Source organism: Alosa alosa, chromosome 21 (assembly GCF_017589495.1).
Source record: "Alosa alosa isolate M-15738 ecotype Scorff River chromosome 21, AALO_Geno_1.1, whole genome shotgun sequence".
NCBI classification, from domain to species: Eukaryota; Metazoa; Chordata; class Actinopteri; order Clupeiformes; family Clupeidae; genus Alosa; species Alosa alosa.
Window position 1 is genome coordinate 27,925,359 of NC_063209.1, and position 25,000 is coordinate 27,950,358.

Consider the following 25,000-nt stretch of genomic DNA (forward strand, 5'->3'; position numbering starts at 1 on the left):
CTAGTCTGCTTCTGGCTAATACCAGTCTGGTTCTAGCTAACGCTAGTCTGATTCTGGCTAACACCAGTCTGTTTTGGCTAATGCCAGTCTGTTTTGGATAACGTTAGTCTGCTTCTGGGTAACACCAGTCTGGTTCTGGCTAACGCTAGTCTGATTCTGGCTAACACCAGTCTGATTCTGGCTAACACCAGTCTGATTTTGGCTAAGACCAGTCTGTTTTGGCTAATGCCAGTCCGGTTTTGGATAACGTTAGTCTGCTTCTGGGTAACACCAGTCTGGTTCTGGCTAACGCTAGTCTGGTTCTGGCTAACACTAGTCTGATTCTGGCTAACACTAGTCTGATTCTGGCTAACGCTGTTGTGGTTCTGGCTAACGCTAGTCTGGTTCTGGCTAACACTAGTCTGATTCTGGCTAACGCTAGTCTGGTTCTGGCTAACGCTAGTCTGATTCTGGCTAACGCTGGTGTGGTTCTGGCTAACGCTAGTCTGATTCTGGCTAACGCTAGTTTGGTTCTGGTTTAGTTCTTAGTTTCTAACTGAAATTAGATTATAGGGTTTAACCAAATGGCCGCAGTGGGTCTTTAAGATCTTCAGATAAAAATATGTTTCCCATCAGACGGAAAGTGTCAACAATAACAACAAGTTGCCCTGGCTATCATCACTTTAATCCAGACAGCTAACAACGTCGGTCTGGTTCTGGATGGGACACATCCCAGGTAGACCTGCTTCTGGGTAACATGCTTTTACAAAACCAGTCTGGTGTCCACCTCAGGCCCAGAGCAGGCCTGCGTATGGCATGGTCTAGAGATGCACTGATATGGAATTTTAGGGCCGATAACGATAACCGATATTTATTGGTTTGTTGTGGCTGATACCGATACAATAACCGATAATATTACATTTGAAAAGAAATTGTGAAAAGTGATTTGGGGAAAGCATTTAATAAGCATAATTTTATTGCAGTAATTTTACCTACCACCAAATGATGGACAGAACTCATAATAGTCCTCAATAGTACAGCAGTCAACAACATAACAGTAGCCTAGCCCTACAGTATGTGTGGCTCCTTTAAGTGAACCTGACGTCAGTGAATTGCAAGTGAGTGGCTAGAGAGTTTGAATCGTTTTCATTTAGGTATAAACGCTCATAAACGGCTCAGCTTGGAATAAGCTACAGTATAGCGACCAAATCAGTGTTTGTGAGGGAAACTTAGGTTTAGTTTACACTGCGGGTAACTGAATAAAGCTGCAACTTCTCAGACTGTATCTTATGTCCGTCTACTCTTTTGCGCACAACCTGCTGCAGCAGAAATGAAAGGGTTAGCCCGAAGGTTTTAATAACTTATTATGATGACCTGTCTGGAACTGAAGCCTAATGGTTAGCATATTTCTAGGTAATAATACAAAACCCAAGCTAAAGTAATGCAAGTATAATACTAAAACACAACTTAGAACTAGGCCTACTTATGTACTCGTCGCACTAACGAGTTTGTTTATTTGTTTCCCAGTACTGATCTTAAACTACCATACGGTGTTGCTCTGCTTTAACAGAGGGCGGTGGTAGGGGCAGTGGTAGTGTAGTGGTAAAGAAGCTGGGCTAGCGTGCAGTAGCCTGAAAGTTGTCAGTTCAATTCCCGGCTTCCACCGTTGTGCCCTTGAGCAAGGCACTTAACCCCAAGTTGCTCCGGGGACAATGTGATCCCTTGTAATATAGCGGACATATGCAAGTCACTTTGGTCAAGAAAGTCACCCAAAAGCATGAATGATTCACAAATCTGCTTTTGCGTTCACGTGTCTCCATAACAACCCCCGCTGTAATCTGTCAATGGTGACAGGAAGTGACACGGCACAGGGGCCGTCCTGAGGGAAGCGCCGTCAGTGGCAACGGGAATACACAAGTCTGCTGGCCATTATATTAGACACGGGAGGGGATTCCCATGGCAGAGGTGAAACAGCACAATATCCTATTACAAAGCACTTAAAGATAATGCTTTATTGGAGAACACACACACACACACACACACACACACACACACACACACACACACACACAGGCATGAGCAAATACTAACACACACACAAAAATAAAACATACTAATCCCACTAAGACACACGCACAAACAACATCCTATTATGTTGCACTTAAAAATAATGAGGAAAATACACACTCAGACACAGACTACTACAAACATACAAAGATATACTTTAAATAAATAAATATTCCAGACATGCACACTCGGCAAGAGACGCCAAGCATTGAATGAAGCACACTGAGATACAAACACAAGCACACACACAAGCACACCAACACAGAGACACACACATAGGTCTCACCTGTGCCTCTAACTCTGGTCCCTTGGCCTTGGGGCTGCTGCTGGTCCTGGAGTTCGGTCTGGACAGAGACGTTAAGGCGATGGCCTGTTGGTCTGACCTTTTGAGCCCTGATACAAACACAAGCACACACACAAGCACACCAACACAGAGACACACACATAGGTCTCACCTGTGCCTCTAACTCTGGTCCCTTGGCCTTGGGGCTGCCCCTGCCTGGCCTGGTCCTCCTCCTGGGGTAGCCCTGAGGACCTGGTCTCCAGTCTGCCAAAGCCCAGTGCAGAGGCCTCTTTCCTGGGCAGAGAGCCCTGGGGCGACCCTGGAGCGCTGCTCCCCCGCGGAGGGTCCCTGGCAGATGCGCGGCGTCCCGCGGGGAGGGTCAGGGTGGGGGACACGCCGCACCCTCCCGACCCCTTCTTCAGCCCCAGCTGGGACGGACGCAGCACGTGCTCCCCCGAGCGGCCCCGGTCACGACTCACCTGCTCCAGATAGTCTCCGCCGCTGGACAGACCAAAGGGCAGAGCGCTGTCCACGCGCCATGCCGGATGGGTCCTCCGGTCGATCCGGCCCGTCGCTGGCCCCGGGCCGCTGGGTCCCAGTGCCCGTCCCGTCGAAGTGGCTGATGAGCGCATCCACGGCGGGCAGCGGTCCGGTGTCGATGTCTCGGCCAGTGCCGGGCAGGAAGGGGATGTAACGCCGGTTCTTGTGGCGGTTAATGGACTCGGCGTAGAGCGCCTCCAGCTCGTCTGACGGCGGACGTCCCGGCGACAGAGTGCGGGATGCGGTCGCCGAGCTGCTGGTCGCTGTGGAGGAGGTGGACGAGTTGCGGGACCGGGGGGCGAACGATGACGTCGACTGCAGGACCGGCCCGCTGGAGTCCACTCGCCGCAGAGGCAGGACGTCGGGCTCGCGGGCACGACCCGGACTCCCAGTAGAGACGGAACCGGCACCGGAGGCGCGCTCCAGGCTGGAGTTGGCACTGCTGGCCACGCTGGGAGAGCGTCTGGACGCAAGAGGCGCTGCCGCTGGCGCGGTGGGGGCAGCCTGGGGCAGCGGAATGCGCGGAGCTGGGGTCAGTTTAGTCTGGGGGGGGTGAGCAGGGGCAGGAACTGGGGCAGGAGCTGGAGCTGGTGTTTGGGGCTGTGCTTTGGGCTTGACCTGAGACTGGACTGCGGGATGGGCCTGGTTCTGGCTCTGAGGCGGCCCCTGTGTGGAGCTCTTGGACAGGTATGGCCTGGGGTAGGTTTGGGCCTGAGACGGAGCGGGCATCTTGGGCACCTGCTGCCCAGTGGGCGTGCGTGGCCGCTCCAGGCTGGAGGACCCGGTGTGGGCAGCGGTGGGCACAGCGCTGTCGGGTAGCGGCGCCCCCTGAGGGCGCGTGGGGTGGCTGCGGAAGGCCTCCAGCGTGTTGCTGTCTGGGTCGTAGGGCTTGAGCAGCTCCGGGTGCTTCTGGAAGTTGAGCAGGTTGGGGCTCCTCCGGGCCGCCTGCTGCGGGTCCTGGTTCTCCTTCAGGCCCATCGCGGGGGGCCCACTGGTACCGGCACCAGCTGGGTTCTGCGAGCGGAACTCCACGAACGGGCTGGGCCCGCGGAAGTCGTACTCCTGGTAGTCATCGATGAAGGAGCCCTCGGGGTCGTGGTGGCCGTTGCTGGGCGGGTACGGGTTGGACGGGCGGTCCTGGTTGTTGAGGACCACGTAGGGGTGGCCATCGATGCCCTGGACGCGGATGCTGAGGCCGTAGCTGCCGTTGGCTTGGCCCTTAGCTCCACGGGGCACCTGGGGGGGGTACACTGGCTGCAGGGTGGGCCCGGGGGCAGCTCCCACGCGGTACGACTCCATCGGGATCTCGGGCGTAAGACCAGCCAAAAGTCCTGGACTCGGACTTACACTGAAAACAGAGAGACGGACAATGACCTCAGTTACGTCCGACAATCGCATTCCACACTTCAGCACAGACAGACGGATCGAGACAATGACGTCGGTTACGTCCGACAATCACATTCACCACAGCAGACAAGTAGCCTAATACACCGCTCCATCGAATAGCTCGCAGTGGTGCAGAAATGCCTGCACTATTTGATAACCTCAAATCTCTCAAGTATGTGTGTGTGTGTGTGTGTGTGTGTGTGTGTGTGTGTGATTAACGAGACGTCAGAACGGCGCTGAGTGTAACTGTGTCATGTGCTTTAATTGCTTTCTCTGCGCTGGGCCAGGCCGCCAGTCAGCGGCTGAATGAAGTGTTTGTGTGGCTGTCTATTTGCATTCTGAAGAGAGCCGAGGGGCCAAACGCATGGAGCTCGCTCATTGTCCCGCCAACAAAGGCCAGGCCAGGCCAGGCACTCCTGCCACGGAGTAAAACCACAACAAAAAGGAGGAGAAATGCTCAGGGCTTAATAATAACACACACAAAAATGTTGGCAAGGTCGCTCGGCTCGGCGTTTCGCTTCAGCGTCTTGGAGACGGCCAACCTGGCCATGAAACAACTGCAAATGTCTGAGTAAGGGTCAAGGTTAAGGGAGTTGATCCAGCACACAATACGTAATGCATAACCACTTAAAACACACAAATAACATCAAAGGCTGAGTGTGTGAGTGTGTGTGTGTGTGTGTGTGAGAGACGTGCAGGTATTTCAGCTCAGACGCAGACATAATCCTCCAGCACATTCCAGCCGGGTCTACATTGGCTGAGTGTGTGTGTGTGTGTGTGTGTGTGTGTGTGTGTGTGTGTTCTGTAAGGGAGTTGAGAGCGGAAAGTAACATAACCCTTATGCTCTATTACTCAGAAGAAGAAAAAAGAAAAGAAGCAATCATGACTGGGAAGAAGAGAGAGAGAGAGAGAGGGAGAGAGGGAGAGAGAGAGAGAGAGAGAGAGAGAGAGAGAGAGATAGAGAGAGGAGAGAGGGAGAGAGAGGGAGAGGGAGAGGGAGAGGGAGAGAGCGCTTCTAACTAACAGGACAGTCTTACACTCTTAAACTGCCTCAAGGGCCATTTTCATTTCCTTCTGTTCTCCGTTCTCAGGGCTGTCTGTCCAGCCTACATCAGCTCATCAGCTCGTCTGTCCAGCCTACATCAGCTCGTCTGTCCAGCCTACATCAGCTCGTCTGTCCAGCCTACATCAGCTCGTCTGTCCAGCCTACATCAGCTCGTCTGTCCAGCCTACATCAGCTCGTCTGTCCAGCCTACATCAGCTCATCTGTCCAGCCTACATCAGCTCATCTCTCCACTTCCCACAGCTTCCCACCTCCATCACATGGTGACTGACATGCTTATGACTTATACAGCTTCCCACCTCCATCACATGGTGACTGACATGCTTATGACTTATACAACTTCCCACCTCCATCACATGGTGACTGACATGCTTATGACTTATACAGCTTCCCACCTCCATCACATGGTGACTGACATGCTTATGACTTATACAGCTTCCCACCTCCATCACATGGTGACTGACATGCTTATGACTTATACAGCTTCCCACCTCCATCACATGGTGACTGACATGTTTATGTGTCATTTTCAATCAGACTAATTTCTGGGGTGGGTTCTATTGCACTAAAGATAAACTACAATGTGTGTCCCTGTATCTCACACACACACACACACACACACACACACACACACACACACACACACACACACACACACACACTTACACTCAAGTCATGACTACACAATGCCTGCCCCCTGTGTCACACACACACACATAAAGTCAAGAGTACATGATGATTTTCTTTCTGATTCCTGGTAGCCTGTTAATGTCACGTTAGTGTGTAAATACCAGGTACCAATTTTTGCTAACAGAAAACCAAACAAAGTGAGTAGAGTGAAGGCAGGTTGAGCAGATAGCATGCAGTGGAAAAGGGAATTATGTGACACAACACACACACACACACACACACACACACACACACACACACACACACACACACACACACACACACACACACACACACACACACACACACTTACACTCAGATAGACTACACAATGCCTGCCCCCCTGTGTGTCACACACACACACATAAAGTCAAGGAATGATGATTTTCTTTCTGATTCCTGGTAGCCTGTTAATGTCACGTTAGTGTGTAAATACCAGGTACCAATTTTTGCTAACAGAAAACCAAACAAAGTGAGTAGAGTGAAGGCAGGTTGAGCAGATAGCATGCAGTGGAAAAGGGAATTATGTGACACAACACACACACACACACACACAAAACAAACGCATACACACACACAAACACACACACACACACACACACACACACACCGGTCACCTTCATAACTTCCCAGCTGTGTGTTTACTTGCGGACGGGACGGACGCGTCTTTCCAATCATAGCAGGATTGGCGTGACGCTGACAGGAGAGAGTGATTGGCTGCTGGTAGCAACTAATCCCGACAAATCCCTGGAAATGAGGCCCAGGACACACTCCCACTGAACTAAGCGCCTCCTCAGGAGGACGGGGGTCGGGTTGCAGGCGAAACACCGTCGCCGCGACACAGCAGAGAGAAAAGAACGACATGAGAGGTCACACACACACACACACACACACACACACACACACACACACACACACACACACACACACACACACACACACACACACACACACACACACACACACACACACACACACACACACACACACACACACACACACACACACACACACACACACACACACACACACACACACAGGTAGGACACGGCAGGGCTTTGGCGTGGAGATGCCCAGGTCAGTCATTCTATCTGTCTGTCTTTCATTCACTGTGTTTCTCTTTCCCTCTGTCCATTTCTAGTGTTTCCCGTACATTGACTTATTTGTGGCGGCCCACCACAATATCAACACTGACCACCACACAATGATGTTCTATGTTGTACTACTTAAATGGGATGAAATCCTTTCATTGTAGAGCTATGTGCAACTTTGCACAGCCTCTCCTTGTGTCTCTGTCCCTCAACAAACCTGCATCCACGTTTAAAGAAAACACTACAAATCCTGCAAGGATTGTTGTTGGCATAGAAGACGACTGGCTAAATCGTGATTAAATCTGTTAGCGTCGTAACCACATTGCAAATATTTGTTCAAAACTGAACACCCCTTGTCACATACCACCACAAATTGAATTCAATTCTGTGGGAAATAATGCTTTCGCTTTCCCTTTTGGTGTGGAGATACCAAGGTCAGTCATTCTCTCTGTCTTTCATTCACTCAATGTCTCTCTCTCTCTCTCTCTTCCTCTTGGTCCCTTTCTCTTCCCCTCCTCTCCCTCCGTCTCTGTGTCTCTCTCTCTTACGTAACCCAATCTGACCAGCAGCCTATACAAATCCGGAACTACAGCAGAATTGGCCCTAGTTGCAGTCCGACCGCAAACGCTGCGGCACACGGGGGCCTCGCGGCGGGTCAGGTCCAGGGTGTGTGAGGTAAAAGGAGAAACGCCCAGCTGGGCGTCAGGAGTGGACTAGGGCTCCTAATCGGCTTCCTGACGGTTCCTCTGATAACCGTTTTCGACGCCCGCGCACACAAACACGTGGAGAACCGCTTAACCTGCTCCTTCTGTTAGACAAACAGAACAGCGGAAGCCGCTCATTCACCTCCCAAACCCCAATCAGACTACAGACCTCTACAGAGCCCTTACATCACTTCCGTCCTCTCAGATACCTTCTCTCTTACACACAGCAGTATCCACACACACACACACACACACACACACACACAAGCGCAAAGTCAACTCCCTGAACCTAAACTGTTGGATGCGGGCACACTCTTGGCAGACAGCTATACAGCCATGAGAATCCAAGAATTAGAGATAAGTGTGTGTGTGTTTGTGTGTGTGTGTGTGAGAGAGAAAGAGGGCAGAGGAAGAGTTACCACTAAATGACACTTTGATTATAATAACTAAGAGGTTTTGTTTAGGGGTGGGGTCCATGAGAGACACGGCATACCGGGGGAAATGAGGCACCACTGGCCTGCCATAGGGAAGAGCCTGGACAATGGAAACCCTTTTTAATTCAACTTCATCTACAAAGTGATTTTTCCAAACTGAAAGCTAATGTTTTGTCAATAGCAGCCTACAACAGTCCTCTGTCAAATGCAGTTCAGGAATTATTTCAGCAAAAGTAGAGAATGTGTGTACCGTTTCATTTGTCCCTCCTGGTGGGCCGATTGGAAGGGGCATGGAGGACGAACGCAACATACTTTATTGATCCCCAGGGGAAATTCTATTGTATCTATCTATCTATCTATCTATCTATCTACAGCTTGAGCTACAGTATGTAAACGTCCCACAACTTACAATATTTTACAACATATCCTGAATGGCCGTTACATGTCATCAGAAGACATAGTAGACATATATACTACAGAAGACCTGTAGCAGATGCAACGAGGGCTGTTTATCCCAACAAACTTCTAATATGCAGTCAGCAGCTGATACGCTTTCATATCATACAAATGGTAAAAAATGTTAAGCAAATTTTGCTGCTGCTGGACATTAGTTAAATTTCGGACACGGTATGCTGTCAACCCACGGGGTACCGGACATGGAAATATGTGAAAATGTGTGACTATCGTGCAAATTGGCAATAATGATGTGATGTTATAACGTTCGCAAAATATTTTTGAAAACGTCCCTATGATGAACAGGGCCTTATGGCCACAAGTTTGAATGTAACACAAAACAATTATTGTTTTAATTTAAAAATCATTATTAACGTAAATCTTTTAAATTTCTTGCGGAGTGCCCGGTGTATGCTTACCCCTTAGTTTTAAGTAAGGTGCTGGAAACCCTTAGTTTGAAAGACAATGTAGCCCTACCACTTAGCCCTACTCCTCCATCCAAAAGAGAATTGGGATACCCTTTCCCCTCACGTGAGCACGCAGAACGACAGGGGGGGGCTAAGGGTAGAGATGGGATTGGCCTTCAAATTAGAGATGTGTGTGTGTGTGTGTGTGTGTGTGTGTGTGTGTGTGTGTGTGTGTGTGTGTGTGTGTTGTTGTGGCAGTTTATTGTGTTCCTATGAATACCCCTGAGGACAGTGGCTCCCAGCTACACTACTCACTCCATTATCTCTGTGTGTGTGTGTGTGTGTGTGTGTGTGTGTGTGTGGACAGTGGCTCCCAGCTTCCAACCGGCCACATGGAGGGACAGAACAAACAGAACAATGGGAGAGAGAGAGAGAGGTAAATAGCTACACTACTCACTCCATTATCTCTGTGTGTGTGTGTGCGCAGGGGGGCACAGAGTGGGGACACAGAGAAAGTATTTTGCGGTTTATGGTGCAACACAGTGGTATTCTCATCCTCCTGTGGCAGCATTGTGTACACAGCCATAATAGAGCAACTCTGAACTGGACTGAACTACACAGAGAATGGAGATAGGGGAGGAGAGGAGGAGAGGAGGAGAGAGGGGGAGTAGATAAGAGTCGGAGAGAGAGAGAGAGAAGAGAAAGGGGGAGGGACAGAGAGAGAAGATAGAGAGAGAGAGGAGTTGGGGAGAGAGAGAGGAGTTGGGGAGAGAGAGAGAAAGAGAGAAGAGAGAGCAATGAGGGGAGAGGTAGAACTGAGGGGACAATAGTCTCTTTGAGCTGCAGTGTGTGTGTGAGTGTGTGACAGAGGGACTTGTGAGGTGCTCCAGCAACCTCTTTCCTGCGATTGTGTGCCTGGAAGTGGCCCTCTGCCTACACTCTGTGTCACATAAACACAGAGGAAACGCTGACTGGGACAGCTCACATAGTCTCAGTCTCTCGCTCTCCCTCTCTCCCCCTTTCTCTCATCTACCTCTCTCTCTCTCTCATCTACTCCCCCCCTCTCCTCTCCTGACTTTAACAGGCTTTTCCCAAATCACGGAAGTAACGTTGACACAGCGGTATAGTAGCAGATAATAGCATCCATCAGGCAAGTGTTATTTAAATAAACTCCTGGTGTACTTACAAACTTTTCAATGCCTTGTTTTATGAGTAAAGAACATACTGTAGAAGTTTCGTACCATTCAGGGCATTATTAGTGGGGTCATTTACGAGATACTAAGTTGGTTCCATAAGCGCCTGCAGAAACTCATTAGTTTCTGACAGCGCTACTCGACCAGGGTTGGACCAAGGGAAAACAGGTTCTGAGAGGGTGTTTGGCTCGGGGTCATGGTGCAAAGGACCCTGGGGTGAAATTACTCCGAACCATCGCTTTAACCCATCCCCATCTCTCCCTTTACTTGCTGTCTCTCTCATCACTCTCTCTCTTCTTGCTTTCCTCTGCTCTCTCTCTCCTGCCCCCTTCTCTCTTTTCCTCCACCTGTCTCTCAGTCCCTTCCTATCTCTCTATCCCCCTCTCTTCTGCTTTACCTCCTTCTCTCGCTTCTTCCTTTCTTTACACTTCTACCCTTCCCTCTCCCTATCTCTTCTTCTTCCTCCTCACTTTTTCCCTTTCTTTAATCTTCTGTCCCTCCCTCTTTCATCCCCCTCTCCCTCTCTCTGCTCCTGACTAGCACCTTATGCTCTCTCAGTACTCTGGAGTAAAGGTTACGCTCCCTGTCCGACTCAGGATGTCACAGGAGTCGCTTTGATCTCCCAGCACAGGGATAGAGGGAGAGGGAGAGGGAGAGAGAGAGAGAGAGAGAGAGAGAGAGAGAGAGATCAGTGAGAGGGTCCTTAACTGCAGTTTGGGCATGACTAAGCTTGGAACGCCTTTGTTAAACTCTCTCTATTCCGTCAGGCGAACAGAGGGACCCCTGCTCTAATCTCAGACACACACACACACACACACAAAACTTCAATGTTCTATTTGTGCCTATATAATTTAGTGTGCAGACCATCAGATCAGCAGACAGATAGACACTACCTTCCTCATTCCGACTGGTATTCTGGTAGTGTAGGCAGTTGTGTATCTTAGTGAACCACTCTAATGCCAAGTTATAAAGGTAGCCTACCACCATACCAGTATAACCAGCCTCTCACCCACACATTCGGACATTCCCATTAAGCAGTAACCCTAAAGTTGCATACCTCCGTGGCATGCTAAACAAACAGTCGTTAGTTTATTCGAGCTTAAAAAACAAGAACAGGGGAAAGAGAGGATTAAGGAAAGTTAGTGTCGGGAGGTAAGGCCGGTTCCTTTTGATGTGTCAACTTGATTACATCCGCGCAATCTGCAGTAAAGCACTTCGAGGCATGTATTCAGCTCATTACCCACACTGGAATTGAGCCTGTAAAGGCAATGGCAAAACAACATTTGGTTGAAATCCATGCGACAGGATTTCTTCAAATATGTTTTAGGAACATATGTAGCCTATAACTTAGATTACATTAGTATTTTATTAACTTCACTGTAGTTAGGCCATTTGCCTAGTTTTAATAATAGGCTGTTGTAATGTCTCAGGACCTGCATACGCATACGCTGGGAAATGACATCAGTTGTTTTCACTTGAAACTCGGAGGTCTGGTGGCGGCGCCAATCGACCCCTTTTTCTCTGTAGTTTCTAAACGTTGTTTGTTAGGCTGTCACAATAACAAGCTAACCTGATACGACGACGACCATAGACTGCATAAGGCCACGACACGCTGGCTAGCTAGAGACAAGATGCTCTAAACAGGTGTTCTCCCTGCGGTTGGTCGGTCCCTGACAAGCAAGCCAGTGACTCTACTTTTGCTGTTTACACACTCATGCATATTGGGGTTGTGTATCTAACTAAATTGCCCTGGGCGTAAATTATTACCAACCCACTTCCTAACGGCATGTTGTTTATTACCTCGAGTGTGCCGGAGAAAAAGTAAACTTCAAAGTTTAGCCTGTTGCTGCTGCCTCGCAAAGTTCCCACGCTCTGACTGACTGACGCTTGGGAAATCATCGTGGCAAGCAAACAAAACTTCTCAAAGTGCAAAACTTTTTTTTCACTTACCTGCAGCGACTGGGAAACAGTGGAGACGTTGGATATCAGCGTGAAATTATCCCAGAGTTTTTAAACCACAAGAGACAGCCATAGTTCTTGCAAGATTGTATCAAAGCCACTTGTTGCAAGTCTTGTTTTGCGACTCCTTGAATCGTCCAAGAGCGGGGCGCACAGCAAGCCCCTCCCCCTCTTAGGAAACGCCCCTTCCCGCCCTCCTCATGTTCCAAATCGCATGCTGGTCCAGGACCAGTCTCCCGTGATACACACTACAGCCGCTTGCTGTCGGGTTAAGATTGGCTCTGATCTGCGACCAGTCAGTATGTCTGTCTACGACCTCTAGTAGCAGGTAACACTGTGTGCCCGTCACTCAAAAAATAAATCGGATCAAAAATTCAGGCTGATATTAGCTCTTAGTTATATAAACTCAGAGAGCAAAAATGTTAAGGCTTATAATCTTTTCCAACCGATGACAGAGATTGACAGTCCAGACACTAAACCTGTAGACCTGAGAGACTGACTTGCAAAAACAACTGGACAACTCCAGGTCTATGGAAATATATTATTTTAATACTGAAGAAGCTCATGTTTATTTTGAGATGTCATATCATATTATATCATATCATATCACAGTATCATCTGAATTGAGAATTGAGACAAGGACAGAGGAATTCGGTAGGTCATTCATTAAAGTAACGCCCAATTTGTAAATAAAAAAGAGCAACGGCGCCATCTGGTGGACATTTTGAATCATACATAGGGCGGTCTCATCTCGCCTCAACGTCGTACAAATTCCCAAGTTGGCAAGAAATTCCATATCACATGGTAGTGTCTACTAGCCCTGGAAGCAAATGTAATTTGCTGCCGCTAGGGTGCGTCTAGATTTCTAGGCTAAGAGTCTACTAACCTGAAAAATAGTTCATGACAACGAGAGAGAGAGAGGAATCATAGAGAGGGTCCTTGACTGCAGTTTGAGCATGACTAAGCCTTTGTTAAACTCTATTCCGTAAGGTGAACATGAGGGACCCCTGCTCTAATCTTACACACACACACACACACACACACACACTCTGACAAGCTCTGATATTTAGACATCATCACTCGGGCTAACTGGAAGCCATGGCTGACAGGGGATGTCCTCAGGCTGCTGAGGGCCAGAGACAAAGCCTACAGAGCTGGGGATGAAGCTGGCATGAAAACAGCGAGAGCCAACCTGTCCCGTGGCATCAAGGAAGCAAAAAAGGAATACACTCACAAGATAACCACCCACTTCAAAGACAGCAGGAACGCACAAAGCCTATGGCAGGGCATTCAGGCCCTCACGGACTACAAGCCAAGGCCACAGAGCTGTGAGAGCAACATCCCTCTGCTCAACAACCTGAACCGCTTTTTGCTCGCTTTGAAGCACAAAACAGCACCTGCCCACAGAAGACCCATCCCCCTCTACATGAGCAGCCCCCCCTGTGCCTCTCTGCCGACAGCGTGAAGAGGACACTTGCTGCCATCAACACCGTGAAGGCAACAGGTCCAGACAACATCCCAGGCGGCGCTGAAGGACTGTGCAGGGAGCTTAAGGATGTCTTCACAGACATCTTTAACACTTCCCTGAAGCAAGCCATCGCCCCATCATGTTTCAAAGCTGCCACCATCATACCTGTGCCGAAAAAACTGCTCCATCCTGCTTCAATGACTACCGCCCTGTGGCACTGACACCCATCATCATGAAGTGCTTTTGAGCGCTTGTCATGTCACATATCAAAGCCATTCTCCCCCCACCCTGGACCCCTTCCAGTTTGCATACCGAGCCAAGCGGGTCTACAGAGGATGCAATCTGCTCTGCCCTCCACCCAGCCCTCACCCACCTGGAAAAAAAAGACTCATATGTGAGATTGCTGTTTATAGACTTCAGTTCTGCATTCAACACCATAATACCACAACAACTCATCTGCAAACTTGACAAACTGGGACTCAGTACCTACCTCTGCAACTGGCTACTGGACTTCCTCTGTCAGAGGCCCCAAGTAGTGCGTGTTGGCAACAATACCTCAAGCAGCATCACACTGAGCACAGGGGCCCCAAGGGCCTGCTCAGCTCCAGTCTGTTTCTTCACCCTGCTGACGATGACTGCACTGCAACCTACAGCAACAATCACATAGTGAAATTTGCTGACGACACAACTCTGGTGGGTCTCATCACCAAGGGCTTATTTAGACTCAATACAGGTTGGAGGTCTAACCATCTGACCACGTGGTGCAGGGACAACAACCTCCTGCTGAACGCCAGCAAGACCAAAGAGATTGTTGTTGACTTCGGAGAGGTCACACCCAACACCTGCCACTGACCATCGACGGTGCTGTGGTGGAGAGAGCGAGCAGCACCAAATTCCTGGGGTGCACATCAGTGAAGACCTCTCCTGACCACCAACACTGCATCACTGGCTTAAGAGAGCTCAGCCGCCTGTACTTCCTAAGCGGAAACTCAGGCGAGCAAGTGCTCCACCAGCCATCATGACCACATTCTACCGAGGCACCATCGAGAGCATCCTCTCCAGCTGTATCGCTGTGTGGGGCGGAAGCTGCACTGAATACAACAGGAAAGCCCTGCAGCGCATAGTGAACACAGCTGGAAGGATTATTGGTGCTTCACCCTCCCCTGAAGGACATTTACACCACCCACCTCACCCCAAGGCATGCGACCAAAATTGTGAGTGATGCAAGTCACCCCCGCCACAATCTGTTTGATCTACTGCCCTCTGGGAAGAGGTACAGAAGCCTGCGCCTCCCGCCAAGACTACCAGACTCACCAACAGCTTCATACACCAAGCCGTGGGATGCTGAACTCTCCCTCCTCTCCCCTCCACCCTCAGCTACATAACATCCTGGACATTGGACCCAAAAATGGCCTGCACTACTCCACTTGCACACTTGCACACTTGTACACTTTACAACTGGTGTTGTTGTCCTGAAACACAACACTTCTGCTGCTCTTACATAACTTGCACCACTATGCCACTTTTTTCTTACTTAGGTCAAACAGAACTACCCAAGCCTTTTATTGGCCTGAATTTGCACTAGTATTTTTATTGACTGTCTATGCACAATTTCAACCACATTTTGCTGCTCTTATTTTTTCATTATTATATGTGCCCTCTTATTTACTTATTTACTTACTTTTTTGTTTACTTGAATGTTATGTTTGTCTGTGGACCTAAATTGGTAAAATATGTCTTGTCTTCACCGTGGGATAGTGAGAAACGTAATTTTGATCTCTTTGTATGTCTGGAACATGTGAAGAAATTGACAATAAAGCTGACTTTGACTTTGATATTTAATGAATTTGATAAATTTGTGCTTAGTTCAGTGTAGGGCAGGCCCTCAGACAAGCAGACAGACTGGCACTGCCTCCCCATTCCATCCTACTGGTGTTCTGGTATAGAGTGTAGGCTAAATAGTTAATTAAATATTCAGTAAAACATACTTTCAGGTTTCCGTCAGGTGACAGACAAGTTATAATACCATCAGGTAAAGTGTGATATGCTAGTGCTTGAAAGATTATTACCACCGTGGTCTGCGACCCATCACAAACGAGTCTTAATCTAAGTAAATGTACAGCACAAATGATATGTGCTTGGGCAGTGGTGTCAGAAGTATATCACTGTTCCCACAGCCATTCTGTCTTGAGTGACACACAGATTCCTCTAACCTCCCCTGGACCACTTTGGCACAAACCCATTGGTATCACTGAATGGATACTGTAGATAGATAGGCCTACAAGCCTGTTCTGTGTAGACCACGTAACATGGATAAATAGATAGGCCGACAAGCCTGTTCTGTGTAGACGACGTAACATATAGATAGATAGATAGATAGGTCTACAAGCCTCTCCTGTGTAGACCACGTAACATAACAATAACCACGTAACAAAATATTAACAGACCTCTGCTTGGATTTAGTGATGATGAAGACGTTGACCACCAATAACGACAGATTAAGGAGATGACAGGCCTAAAGCAGTCTTCTCACATTACAGCAATTATTTCCTATTTTAAAAGGACATAGGCCTACCGGTAGGTTTAATAAACTATTTAAAAAGTATATCCCAATTGCATCCACACTATATCCTCACATCTTGGTTTGATGTGCCATCCCTGAATAAGCTTTGAGCAGCCGCATGTCGAGCGCGAGTCGTGCTGCAGGTCTGTTCTCCACGCGCACCGTGGCGCACTCTCCCCGGTGGAGGTTGTGATTAGGGCATTGGTCACGACTCTAGAGGGGGCAGTTGCGCTCCATCACGGCATCATACTGCAATCTCTCTCCCTCTCCCTCCCTCTCTTTCTCTGTGCCCATGGGTGAGAGGGAGTGCCTTGGGCTTTTAATCTCCTGGTCCCAGCGCTGGGTTGGGTTACCGCAGCATACACAATGGACCCTCTGTTGCACCGCGCGGAGCATGCTCAGTGGCGCGCGTGCTAGTTTTATGCGAAATGGTAGCTTATGCATTTTGGTCCATTACATCACGTTCATGATCAGACACCTTCCTCCTTCCTTTATGTTAGCCTACTACTATAAACCCAAAGTTTAACTGTTTGTGATAGATCATAGAATTTGGTCTCGTTGGAGAAACATGGACGGTAGGCTTAAGTGAATGACCGTATCTGGTGAACCAAGGCTAAAGCCACAACATAATATTTCGTCTCAGAGCAACAGCTGCAGAGACACAAATATACAGATAGACAGCCCACAGACATGGAATGTGTGTTTCTTCAAAAGGCAATAGAGCCCTTGATTCCCCTCCAGACACGACCGCCAAGTGGTGAGGCCTCCATGATTTTGGCGCGCAGCTGGTTCCGACCCATGCGCCTCCTAAGCAGATTCGCAGGAAGTGCTACACGGTGGTCCCCTGCGCTCACAGGAAATATGTTCATGTCTCAGCGTAACTGCAAATAAACACACCCAGAGACAGTGGTGGAGCCCGGGAGAGGAGGGCCGCTAATATACGTCAGACAGGGGAGTGGGTTTCTGGATGGAGCAGAGACGCATGTGTTCCTCCGTTTCTCCCACACCGCAAACAGATGACGGGTCTCACGGCCTCCCTGTGGTCCCTATGCCTGATTTAGATGAGCTGTTATGGGTTGGATGGCTGACAGGCGTGATTTCTAGCGCACGGAACACCGTGGTGGCCACGCACAGGCCCCTGAACAGACAGCAGCTTTAATTCCCGGATCTGACCTGTCTGTCACACGTTCAGGAATTGTCCCACCACACCACACACACACATTTTGCGGGAGAGGTTTAGACAGGGACACTAATACGTGGCAGATGTTCTCTCCTGCCTTCAACTTCCCAGGGAATGAGGTTAGTCCTTAATTGGTTTGCCAGTGATGATGACAGTAGAAGTGTACAGATGACTGGGAATACTAAGGGGAAAGCCTCTCTCATATTGTAATCTATTTTTATAAGACCATCAATGTTTGGGTAGCATTGAGGTCAAGGGTCAAAAATAACCCTTGACCTAAAAAAACAAAAAAAAAAAAAAAAAAAAACTGTTGTATGAGGACACCATGCTGCATTGTCACTCCACAAAGTCATCACAACTCAGAATGTTTTTTTCCTTCTTATTCTTCTCTGTCGTTAATTACAATGGCAGATGATTTTGGGCACAAGAAGGCATGATGGTTATTAACTTATTTATTTATTTTCAAAGATGGAGCCCCTCTTCTTAAGGCTTTGAAATGTTGCACAGATATCAGTCAAAGCATGTTGCACACAAATACTATATCTGAACCAGGCAGCCCATGTGGTATCTTAAAGGAAGAAATTCCAAAAGTAAGACAATCTGTGTTAAATAGCCTATATCAATCCATCTTCAGCCAGTGCTGCTGTAACAGAGGTCGTAATTCGTCCGCCGCTCACGGCCCTCGAACCCGCCACCTCGACACTCACCGGCATGGGAGTCGAACGCTCTAACCACTGAGCTAAAAGCCCAGGCTTCCAACTCAGCGGAAGCGTTCTTAAGGTTAGGGCTGTGAGGATTTACACGGGCAACTAGCACGCTAGCTCAGTTCGCCTCCGTTACACTGCACATTGCAGACGTTAATGTTGTGCACAACCACAATGTTTCAGTGTATTTAGTTTGGCTTAAAATGTTACTTTTTCTAAGGAGAAACAAACACTTCATCATGTGCTGTATGCTGTATCTTTTGAGAAAGATGGACTCGCATGCATTAATGCTGCTATCACACTTTATTAAAAATAGAAACATATGTTCCATAGTGCTATTCCATACAAACTACAATGGTCCACTGATATACTTCCAAAAATGAGTTACACAATAGCGTATAAAACACACTCTCGCTCAGAGTTCTTCATTTGGCCTAAATCCACTGTAGATTCATCTTTTCTTCTGGGGGAGGCAGGGCTGTGTGTGTGTGTGTGTGTGTGTGTGTGTGTGTGTTGCTGGGTCTGTTCAACAAACAACTGTACTGCAGTTCCATCCAACTCAAGGAAACTCAAGTTCCTCAACATTTCTCAAGAAATAAAAAATAATCATGATTTGACATGTCACGTCGAAACAAAACAAAACAGCAATAAAAGACAGGTGTTGTTAGTGGAGGAAAACAAACGCACATACAGTCTCAGTTAAGAAACATGGCACCTTTATTGCTACATGTTATATACACATTGTGTTTCCTGTTACAGAGACAGAAAGTATCAACTCTTCATCTCTTCTCCTGCTGGTTCGTGGTTATTATTTTAAGTTTGTTTCTCTTATTTTGTCCTTTAAAGATGTGCATTTGACAACAAAAACCTTACATTTCACCACGGGTGCAAATCACTCGTCAACCATCAACTGCAGTGGAGATTATGACGTTGAGAACATCCTCTAAGAACATTGAGCTCGGAATCCCTGTTCTTACCTACACAGAGCTACAATCCTACTGTGTTCTTAAGATGCCACTACGCCTCATTGTTTTTCTTTTGTTTCTGATAGTAATTGATAGGTTATGGTAATTGATAGGTTATGGTAATTAACCGTACTTTGTTTGTTTTCTTTTACTATCTAATATAGTAAAATAAAGTAAGAAACTTTTTTACTCAAAACTTTTGATTTCAAAAATCTAGAAAGAGTAATATTTAGAATTCAAGAAATGTTCTTACAATATTATAGTATAAAAGACTATAACTAGAGTGAAAAATAAGCCAAATGTTTTTTTTTTTTTTTTTTTTTTTTTTTGTCATATATCTCACGAGGGAAAGCATTTGGGAATACATTAAAGTCTAACATTAGCCAACAAAGGAGCAAACAAACAAACAACAAACAAACAAACAGATGGCTGAAAATAGAAATAAAATAAACAAATTGGAAATTGGCAGCAATGACAGAACTTCAGCTTGACTACTGACTGAGCAGGGATAGAGGCGACACAAGCTCTCAAATATAGAGTTCAACAAGGCCACACACTACGCTGGGAAGCGCTGACTGGACGATAACTTCAGACATCATCATGGGGCTTATGCTGATTGATTGCTGTGTAAAAGAAAAATGTAGTTCTGAGGAGCGGTTCTGTGATTTTGTGGTCTGCTCCAGAAGAGAACTAGTAAGTGTGTTTTTGTAGTTCTGTTCCGTTAACTATAGCTTGGTGATTCTGGTCTCTGTGCTGAGTGATAACTTATAAGAACGCTATTGTGGTTTTGAGAGTGCTGTAGTTTTATGTGGTTCTGTTTGGCAGGAACCGGTACCTGCAGTTGTGTGGTTCTAGTCTATGCAATCAGATAACTGGTTACAGTGGCTGTGTGATTCTAGTCTGTGTTCTATGAAATAATCAAATGTTGTGTGGTTCTCTTCTGTGCTATGGAAGAACTGGTCATTGTGTGGTTCTAGTCTGCTATGGAAGAACTGGTATTATGTGAGAACAGATCGCTGCGGTTCTAGTCAGAACCTAGTGGGGCTGTGAGGGCCTTGTCAGACAGTTGGATGATTATCGGAAGACAGGAGGCAAGGAAGATAGAGGAGATCTCAGACAGATAGAGATAGAGCATTGAAAGCCAGAGAATGTACAGCACACACACACACGCACGCACGCACGCACACACACACACACACACCAAAAGCTTAAAAAACAACAGTGTAAAGAATGGGAGGGGAGAAGGGAGTGATGAGAATGAGACTGAGTGCGCTCTAGAGCTGCTTTTTGTTCTTCTGGTCACCAGGACTGATGGGGCTTCAGTTCAACTCCCCCAAGTCAACTCTTCTGACTACAACGCCTACATTTCCCATCAGCCATTTCTGCTGCTCAAGTGGGGGTGGGGCTAAGGAGGCATTCTAAACAACTTTGAACCTCCTATGGCTAAATTACACTCAATGTAACAACGCTGTAGAGTGAAGCCTAAAGAAATGCTTTGCATACATATATTACAAATAAACATATGACACGGTTATTTTGAGTAATGATTTTTTGTATGATTTTTTTGGAATTGTTAATTGTACTGTATTACTAGACAGAAAGACAAAAATAATGTAAAACTTGAACTCAGGCCAGATGATGATGTGGTCTTCGTTGTTTTTTTAAAAAAGTTTTTTCTTTTTTTTCCTTTTATTACTTTAGTTTTTTGTCTGTTAATCTACTGCCTCTCCATGGTTGCCATGGTTTCAACTGAAGAGTTCTGGATGTCTATGTCATGTCTAGCCACACCTCCAGAGCTCCTCAGCCAATCAGAAACCGAGCTAACAAAGCAAACGATCTTCAGGGTGAGCCGTTGTTTTCCTGCTCGCTCTCTCCGGAAGAGAAAAGGCGGGAAAGTCCCAATCCTCTTCCTCCGCTCCTTAAGACACTGAAGAGACCTGGCAGGGAATGCATGGCCTGGACAGCAGCGAGTCCAAAAGCCTGTGTCTGGCCCAGATCTGGGCATAACTCTGCCGCTATCTGGTGCCATTTAATGCTAAATGCGTGTGCTCTCTCTCTCTCTCTCTCTCGTTCGCTGCGTGTGAACAGTCCCTGGTGGAGAACACGTCTGGCTAACAGCCCACGCTTGACCTTTCAGGAAAGCTAGAGTTTGCCATTCTTCCCTACTGATGCAGAAACCAGGCGCTTCTTGACCTTTAACCTTTGATCTCTCCTATGACCTTTGTGTGCACTCCTGCAATCCTCTCTAGTGCCTTTTGCTGGATACAGTCTGAGCTGAAACAAGTACATAGGTAGTTTTGGTTTGACATTTGTGTACTATATAAATATAAATAATATATTATCTAAAACAAAATAAAAAAACAAAGAAACACTTTTGTTTTTCATCATTGAGAATCTTTGAGCATCTGGTGGTGCCAATTCTTTTTTGAGAACATAAATTATTTGATCTGAACGGGCTAAAATATATATTAATCTCATGATCTTCATGGCTTCACTGAACTCAGCTCAGACATAAGAGGCGAGAGTGCTAACATCGCTAACATCGCTAGCTTTGCTCGGTCCCTGGCAAACTGTAGATCAACTGAAACGTCATCGGCCTCTCAAAGCAATGTTGTATCTTTCCCTTTAAACATAGACTTTATAGCTCAGTAACATAATAAATAGAAAAACAAGACAACAAATGAAATGATAAACAAACCAATAAACAAAAATAACTGCTGTTACAATGCATTCGTCAAATTCAGTTTAGGCACAAGGCTGCTTCCCCGAGGGGTGGGGGGGGGTGGGGGGGGGTTAGACAATGGAGACAGTCTCTGATTGGTCAGATGTGACACTCTGCACACAGACACTGGTATGTGCTGAAGTCTGGGGCTTTCTGTCATTCAAAGTTGTTGTTTTTCTTCTTTTCTTTTCTTTTTAAAAAATGTTTTTCTTCTGTGGGGCTGAGATTCTGTCTGCATCCTGGGGAGTCTGGACACTGGCCAGTTTAGTCCTCTCCACCGTGCTGGGGTTACTTTTCTTCTATTCGGTTTTCTCTTTTTTTTCTTTTTCTTTTTTTAAATCTCGCTTCGAGTGATGTGTCTCTTCGAATCTGTGTCACAAGCTGGGAGTCCTGCCGGCCGGTGGGAAGCCATGTCACCACTGCTATCTTACACACTTGATCCAGGGCATCTTTGATCTGCAAGAGACAAGAGGAGGGTTACACAGGGAGAGGACTACAGGGCTACTGCAGGGAGAGGGCTACAGGGCTACTGCAGGGAGAGGACTACAGGGCTGCTGCAGGGAGAGGGCTACAGGGCTACAGGGCTACTGCAGGGAGAGGGCTACAGGGCTACTGCAGGGAGAGGGCTACAGGGCTACTGCTGGGAGAGGGCTACAGGGCTGCTGCTGGGAGAGGGCTACAGGGCTGCTGCAGGGAGAGGGCTACAGGGCTGCTGCTGGGACTGCAGGGAGAGGGCTACAGGGCTACAGGGCTACTGCAGGGAGAGGGCTACAGGGCTGCTGCTGGGACTGCAGGGAGAGGGCTACAGGGCTACAGGGCTACTGCAGGGAGAGGGCTACAGGGCTGCTGCTGGGACTGCAGGGCTAGGGCTACACTGCAGGGCTACAGGGGGGCTGCTGGGACTGCAGGGGGAGGGGCTACAGGGCTGCTGCTGGGACTGCAGGGAGAGGGCTACAGGGGCTACTGCAGGGACTGGGGCTGCTGCAGGGAGAGGGCTACAGGGCTGCTGCTGGGACTGCAGGGGAGAGGGCTACAGGGCTACTGCTGGGACTGCAGGGAGGGCTACAGGGACTACAGGCAGGGAGAGGGCTACAGGGCTGCTGCAGGGAGAGGGCTACAGGGCTGCTGCTGGGGCTGCAGGGAGAGGGCTACAGGGCTGCTGCAGGGAGAGGGCTACAGGGCTACTGCTGGGACTGCAGGGAGAGGGCTACAGGGCTACAGGGCTACTGCAGGGAGAGGGCTACAGGCTGGGCTGGGCTGCAGGGAGGGGGCTGCAGGGAGAGGGGCTACAGGGCTGCTGCAGGGAGAGGGCTACAGGGGCTGCTGCTGGGACTGCAGGAGAGGGGGCTACAGGGCTGCTGCTGGGACTGCAGGGAGAGGGGCTACAGGGCTGCTGCAGCAGGAGGGGCTACAGGGCTACAGGGCTGCTGCAGGAGAGGGGCTACAGGGCTGCTGCAGGACTGCAGGGCTACAGGGCTGCTGCTGGGACTGCAGAGAGGGCTACAGGGCTGCTGCTGGGACTGCAGGGGAGAGGGCTGCTGAGGGGCTACAGGGCTGCTGCAGGGAGAGGGCTACAGGGCTGCTGCTGGGACTGCAGATGGCTACACAGGGCTGCTGCTGGGACTGCAGGGGAGAGGGCTACAGGGCTACAGGGGACTGCAGGGGAGGGCTACAGGGGCTACTGCAGGAAGATGGCTACAGGGCTACTGCTGGGACTGCAGGAGAGGGGCTACAGGGCTACTGCTGGGACTGCAGGGAGAGGACTGCTGGGACAGGGCTACTGCAGGAGAGGGGCTACAGGGCTACTGCTGGGACTGCAGGGAGAGGACTACAGGGCTACTGCTGGGACTGCAGGGAGAGGACTACAGGGCTACTGCTGGGACTGCAGGGAGAGGACTACAGGGCTACTGCTGGGACTGCAGGGAGAGGACTACAGGGCTACTGCTGGGGCTGCAGGGAGAGGGGGGCTGCTGCTGGGGCTGCTGCTGGGGCTGCTGGGGCTGCAGGAGAGGACTACAGGGCTACTGCTGGGACTGCAGGGGAGAGGGCTACAGGGGCTGCTGCTGGGACTGCAGGAGAGGGCTACAGGGCTGCTGCAGGGAGAGGGGCTACAGGGCTGCTGCAGGAGAGGGCTACAGGGCTGCTGCAGGAGGGAGCTACAGGGCTGCTGCTGGGACTGCAGGGGAGGGACTACAGGGCTGCTGCAGGGGAGAGGGCTACAGGGGCTGCTGCTGGGACTGCAGGGAGAGGACTACAGGGCTGCTGCTGGGACTGCAGGGAGAGGACTACAGGGCTGCTGCTGGGGCTGCAGGGAGAGGGCTACAGGGCTGCTGCTGGGACTGCAGGGAGAGGGCTACAGGGCTGCTGCTGGGACTGCAGGGAGAGGGCTACAGGGCTACTGCAGGGAGAGGGCTACAGGGCTACTGCAGGAAGATGGCTACAGGGCTACTGCTGGGACTGCAGGGAGAGGGCTACAGGGCTACTGCTGGGACTGCAGGGAGAGGGCTACAGGGCTACTGCAGGGAGAGGGCTACAGGGCTGCTGCTGGGACTGCAGGGAGAGGGACTACAGGGCTGCTGCAGGGAGAGGGCTACAGGGCTGCTGCTGGGACTGCAGGGAGAGGACTACAGGGCTGCTGCTGGGACTGCAGGGAGAGGACTACAGGGCTGCTGCTGGGGCTGCAGGGAGAGGACTACAGGGCTGCTGCTGGGACTGCAGGGAGAGGGCTACAGGGCTGCTGCTGGGGCTGCAGGGAGAGGGCTACAGGGCTGCTGCAGGGAGAGGGCTGCAGGGCTGCTGCTGGGGCTGCAGGGAGAGGACTACAGGGCTGCTGCTGGGGCGGCTCTGCAGCTGCTCTGCATAGCTCTCCACTCTTCTTTCTTAGGGCTGCAACGATTTGGGCAAATGATTTAATTGCAACTTTTCTGACAGATGTTACGATTTGATTTGCAATATAATTTCTTAAATGTCGCTTAAATTTGGCTTAAAGTTGGGCCACTTCTGATTGGTGAGCGTGCCTAGTGCAAGAGAAGCACAGCACTCCTGTTAAGTGAGCTTCACTGTTTGTCACACAAGGAGGAAAACATAAATGTGATGAGATTAGCTACTTGCACAGAGTGGCAAGCTGCACGATTAATGGCAGCATTTGCGATGAACTAATGGGCTCTTTG

The 25,000-nt window shown here is 49.0% G+C and overlaps 3 protein-coding genes across 3 annotated transcripts in view; 1 reads left to right on the forward strand and 2 right to left on the reverse strand.

Moving 5' to 3' along the window:
• The window catches only part of cgnl1 (cingulin-like 1), a 47,961-nt gene extending 35,600 nt beyond the window's left edge, over window positions 1–12,361 (reverse strand). Inside the window, 4 exon segments of the mRNA XM_048231570.1 lie at window positions 2,333–2,416; window positions 2,515–2,872; window positions 2,874–4,217; window positions 12,220–12,361. Of these exon segments, the coding sequence (XP_048087527.1) occupies window positions 2,333–2,416; window positions 2,515–2,872; window positions 2,874–4,168 (1,737 nt within the window). The 5' untranslated portion in view covers window positions 4,169–4,217; window positions 12,220–12,361.
• Window positions 12,362–18,842: 6,481 nt separating this feature from the next.
• tcf12 (transcription factor 12) overlaps window positions 18,843–25,000 on the reverse strand; it is a 147,750-nt gene continuing 141,592 nt past the window's right edge. Inside the window, exon 19 of the mRNA XM_048230914.1 lies at window positions 18,843–22,286. The gene's annotated coding sequence lies outside the window, so the exon portion shown is untranslated. The remainder of the gene's footprint in view (window positions 22,287–25,000) is intronic.
• On the forward strand, window positions 20,848–24,693 carry LOC125286146 (spidroin-1-like). Its single transcript, XM_048230913.1, has 2 exons — window positions 20,848–20,952; window positions 22,294–24,693. The coding sequence occupies exons 1-2, from the start codon at window positions 20,848–20,850 to the stop codon at window positions 24,691–24,693; spliced, it is 2,505 nt and encodes an 834-aa protein (XP_048086870.1).

Bases quoted from the DNA above. Each gene is read 5' to 3' on its own strand.
- LOC125286146 (XM_048230913.1), top strand. From the start codon at position 20,848: ATGGTTTCAACTGAAGAGTTCTGGATGTCTATGTCATGTCTAGCCACA. The intron at 20,953-22,293 runs GTGAGCCGTTGT...TTGATCTGCAAG, and splicing joins CAAAGCAAACGATCTTCAGG to AGACAAGAGGAGGGTTACAC.